The sequence below is a fragment of the Megalopta genalis genome, unplaced genomic scaffold, assembly GCF_051020955.1.
Source record: "Megalopta genalis isolate 19385.01 unplaced genomic scaffold, iyMegGena1_principal scaffold0070, whole genome shotgun sequence".
NCBI lineage: Eukaryota > Metazoa > Arthropoda > Insecta > Hymenoptera > Halictidae > Megalopta > Megalopta genalis.
In genome coordinates, this window is record NW_027476139.1 from 288,063 (window position 1) to 292,910 (window position 4,848).

At 41.4% G+C, this 4,848-nt stretch overlaps 1 protein-coding gene across 1 annotated transcript; it reads right to left on the reverse strand.

Moving 5' to 3' along the window:
• Window positions 1-1,259: 1,259 nt before the first annotated feature.
• Window positions 1,260-3,633, reverse strand: LOC143261870 (uncharacterized). The gene is made up of 5 exons (XM_076527988.1): window positions 3,553-3,633; window positions 3,300-3,489; window positions 2,707-2,795; window positions 1,654-2,367; window positions 1,260-1,535 (listed from the first exon to the last, which is right to left on the reverse strand). The coding sequence occupies exons 1-5, from the start codon at window positions 3,631-3,633 to the stop codon at window positions 1,260-1,262; spliced, it is 1,350 nt and encodes a 449-aa protein (XP_076384103.1).
• Between the last annotated feature and the right edge of the window lie 1,215 nt (window positions 3,634-4,848).

A 4,848-nucleotide genomic window follows, 5' to 3' on the forward strand; every position in this document is an offset into this window, starting at 1 on the left:
CGAGCCTGGAGCTCGAAGCACTGGACCGCCTCCTGCTCCGGCGGGTCCCCCCGAGCCCGGCCAGCGATGCACATGCGCCTATAAACATAGGCGCGCATCGCCGCCTGCAGCTCGAAGGGAATTTCTCCCGCCAGAGCAAGCGCCGCCACGGTAGACGTGGTGCGGTAACCTCGTATGAGGCGAAGGGCCATTTGCCTCTGAAGCCGGCGCAACAACAAGGTGATGCGCCGGCTTGCCCTCGCGGACGGCGCCCAGATCGGGGCGCCGTACAAGGCCATGGACCGCACCACGCCCAGGTATAGGCGACGCACCATGTTATCCGGTCCCCCGAGATTGGGCAACAGGCGGCCGAGCGAGGCCGCCGCCCTCTCAATTCGGGGGACGAGGCGGCCGAAATGCGCCCCGAATCTCCAGTGGCTGTCGAGGATCAGTCCGAGATACTTGATCTCGGACTTCACCTCGACGCAGGCTCCTCCAACCCAGATCCACGATCCGGCCGGTGGCCGCGACCGAGGCCGTCCAAACCAGACGGCCTCGGCCTTCTCCGGGGCCATCTTCAGCCCCAGATCGTGGATCTTCGCGACGACGGCTGCCACCGCAACCTCCGCTCGTCGGATGGTCCTCTCGAAGGTGTCCCCGACGGTGACCACCAACGAGTCGTCCGCATAGCAGACAAGGGTGGCACCGTCGGGCAGGGAGGCCTTCTCCAGGACTGCGTTATATCCCAGGTCCCACAGGAGTGGTCCTAACACGGACCCCTGTGGGACCCCGCAGTCCACTTCCCTCCGATCACCCGCCTCAGATAGGGAGGCACCTGGTGTTCAACCAGGGCCTCCCTAATGGCGGACCAGGGCAGGGTGTTAAACGCATTGAGGATGTCGATCGACACCGCCAAGCACACCCCGCCCCGTGCCACGGCATTGTCCGAGAGAGACTTTAGACGGTCGATTGCGTCGACCGTCGATCGCCCCTCCCGGAAGCCGAACTGGCAGTCCGCCAGATCGGGGCCGACGCGGGAACCAGAATATGCCTCTACTCAGACATAAATTTATAAAACAATTTTTAAGAATAAGCAAAACATGTTATGTTTTACATTTGTCCGCATATAGTAGTATAAATTGATGGAAGCGTATTAAATAAAACATTTTTCTCTAAATACTTCATTTATATCTAACATATAAATGATACTATCATATTGAAAATTTATACTTTGAGTTTTACGGTAGCCAAATATAATAACAAAGATTTAATAGGTTAGTTTAAATGACATGTTGATCATTGTGTTTTAACTCCTTACCACCTGGAGCTTGCACCAGTCCTTCCACAGCTCTTTCAATCTCCTCTTCGCCAAAGCTATCCTGATACAGCCCTCGTCTTCGCTCAATTGAGATAGACTCAAGGGTCTTCTTCAGCACCACGGATTGAATATATGCTTCAATGGAGTCCTGTATCCCCAGCTCATGCAAATATTTTTTGTGGAACTTAGTTATCACCCCATCCCAAGTCATTACATAAGGAACAATCTTGGTTCTAGACTTGTGAATAATCCCAAGTTCATTAGCTAGTAAGTCGTATTTTCTTAACTTTAAGCAGATCTTGATTTGTTATTCCTACCTCTATAATAATTATTTCAATTTTTTTCTTATCAATTACCAAGATATCAGGCTTGTTGTGGGTAACTTTAATATCTGTAGATATCCGTGTGTCTGCCCTTATTTCTGCATTCTCGTTCTTAAGGATCTCCTGTACGGAATGTGATCTAATCTTATTGGACTTTTTAAATCCGTACTTTTTGCAAAGAAGTAAGTGGATACATCTAACAACCTCATTATGTCTTCTTGTAGAGTCAAACCCAAGCATACATTTATATTTAGTTGCCAGACGATCTACTGTTTTCCTTTGTTTTTTTGCAGTGGGGACATATAGTCTCCTGACCGCAAAAGATATTTCTGTCTTGAAGAGAGCAGTATGTTGCCTCACAGATCTAGCCTGATTATTCCCTTTAGCCAGCCAAGTCGGCGAGCCTTTAATGCTCACTAGCTCATTATCCCTTACATTATACAACTTTTTATGGTTGTTTTTATTTTTAATTTTGTTATATAATGTTTCTTTTTGAACTTCTAAGATATCTCGTACTGACAACATTTGTTTATCGTACTTAATATTTAGGTATTTGTCTACTGCAGCAAGGTGTGTCTCATTTTCTTCTTCCACTTTAAGTATTGCCGAGCATCTTAGGTTATTGTTTCTTGTTTCATTAAAGTTTTGGTTGATATTAAACAGCATGTATTCGCTTCTATGCTCTACATTAATGAGACCCCTACCCATTTTTGTTCTTGGAAGGTATAGCGTTTCTTTACAGGTTGGCTGTAGGTGGATATGGTGTTTGATTAACACCTGGCGAATTTGAAAGTCTAGAGCTTGGAAATCGCTTGGTTCTAATTGAATTACGCCAATATGGTAATTTATTACTGAGATCGCATATTCATTTATCGCTTTAATCATGTTTTTTCCATTTAGCTTTGTCTTGCATATTGTCTCAGTTCTTTTTAAAACTTCGGCTTTTACTTTTTCAAACGTTTCCTTTTTTACGGCACTTGTTGCATCCTCCGTGATTCCTAGGTATTTCTACCCCTGTGTCCCTTCTGATTTGACTGCATCTTGTTCACACCTTTCACTGTTGGTTGCAGATTTCTCTCGATTTACCACCAATCCTATCGTTTTAAAGAACTTCTTCGTCTCCTCATTCAACACTAATAATGTTTCCTCTTTTTCACAAATAAGTTTTAGATCATCTATAAACAGAAGATGGTTCGTATTAAAGAATTCTTCCCTAGTCTTTATTCCAACCTTAGGAAACTTTGAATTGAGCTTTCTGCTCAAGGGATCAATACAAAGTACAAATAGCAACGGGGAGAGGTTATCACCTTGAAGTATTCCTCTCTTAACCCTTTTTTCCACTATCGTTTCGCATCCTGATTTCACTTTAATAGTCCATTTATTTATTATTCCTTTAAGGAAATTTACTATCCACTTTGGCAGATTAAGCCTTTCTAAACAAGCTGTAAGGCATTTATGCTTTACTGAGTCGTATGCTTTCTTAACATCAATTCACATGATAGATAGTTTATTTTTATGTTCAATATTGATGGCCTTATTCAAAAGTGCTTGTTCTTTTGCTCCTTGGACTTTTCTAAGTGTTCCTAGTTGGTTCTCTGCGAGCATTCCACGATTATCCACGATTACTTGAAGTATTTTAGTGACATATTTCGTCATCAACTTATAAAGGTTTGACATACAGGTGATTGGTCTAAAGTCCCCACCTTTTGTAAGGGTTCCTTTAGGTATTAGGTATGTTATTCCGTTGTAAAGCCATGGTTCTCTAATTCTGCCTTCTATGCACATTTCTTTCATTATATCATAAAGGAATGGATGCAATGCCTCACATTTTTTTATGAAGAAGTTATATATTCCATCGCAGCCAGCCGCCTTCCAGTTCGGAAGATATTTGATTATCTCAGTAAACTCATTGTATGATAGAAATATATTTACTTCATTTTCTGCAGGTATAAACTCAAATAAGTATTCTTTGAGATCTGTTTCGTTCATCTCTTCATTATCTTCTTCCCACATCTTTGACCAAAAATTCTTTATTTCTTCATTTTTTACTTGATGCTCTACGACTTCCGATTCCTCAAGGTTTCTATAGAAATTACTTCTATACAGTTATAAGCTCTGGTTTTGTCGTCTATATTCTCTTGTTTGTTCAGATACCTCTAGCTTTTTCTGATATATAGCAGCTTTTTCTCCAAGTTTTGCTATGGCTTCAGTCAAGTTCCGACCTAAACATGCCTTGAGGTTTAGTTCTCTCATTATTTTTTTTGCAGTAGTTTTCTCCTTGTCTTTCAGCTCTCCAAACATTCTGACCTTCTTTAAGAGAGCTATCTTATCTTTAAGTGCATCGATTTTCATATTTATATTTTCCTTCCCTTTTGACACCTTTGGTTCCTTTTTCGTAATCTCTTGACAGCAGGCTTGGGCCGATTGAAGTATTCGCGCTATATCCGTAATATTTTGGAGCGGGGTTTTTCTAACATGGCAAGCTACTGCTTTGATTATTGCCTCAAGACGCATCATATCCACATTCATTGATGGGATCTTTCTTGTTCTCTCCACCTCTTCGATACTAACCATCCCCATCTGAGCCATTTTCTCTTTATAGATATTATTTGTCTCATAGAAGACTTTTGTCTCGTATAGTGTTCTCTCTTCTAGTAGATCTTTAATCGTCTTGCTATATATAGCAGCTATATAGATTCTACAGAAGAGAATAGATTCTAGACAGAAGGTATATATATTCAAATTCAGCAGAATCATATAATTCAGCTTCGAATTCAGCCGAAACATATGATTTGGATACAAATGCTGCCAAAACATACGATTTATCTTTAAATTTAGCAGATACACCCGATACAGCTACAGATTCTGCCGATACTTATGATGTAACTTCAAAATCAGCCGAAACGTATGATATAGCATCAAAATCGGCGTAATCTTACGATCTGGCTTCAAATTCTGCGGAAACATACAATTTATCTTCAAATTTAGACTAATCCTACGACTTGGATTCAAATTCTGCAAAAACATAGTTATACTACAAATTTATACTAAACGTACGATTTGGCTACAATTTCTGTTGAAACATAAGATTAGCTTCAAACTTAGCAGACACAGCTGATTTAGCTTTAGATTCAGCCGATACTTATGATATTGCTTCAAGGTCAGCGGAAACATATGATTTAGATTCTAATTCAGACTAAACGTACGATTTGGATTCAAATTCTGCCG

Bases quoted from the DNA above. Each gene is read 5' to 3' on its own strand.
- LOC143261870 (XM_076527988.1), bottom strand. From the start codon at position 3,633: ATGTGGGAAGAAGATAATGAAGAGATGAACGAAACAGATCTCAAAGAA. The intron at 3,490-3,552 runs GTAAATATATTT...CCGAACTGGAAG, and splicing joins TTATACCTGCAGAAAATGAA to GCGGCTGGCTGCGATGGAAT. The intron at 2,368-2,706 runs GTAAATCGAGAG...ATCCACCTACAG, and splicing joins TTAAAACGATAGGATTGGTG to CCAACCTGTAAAGAAACGCT.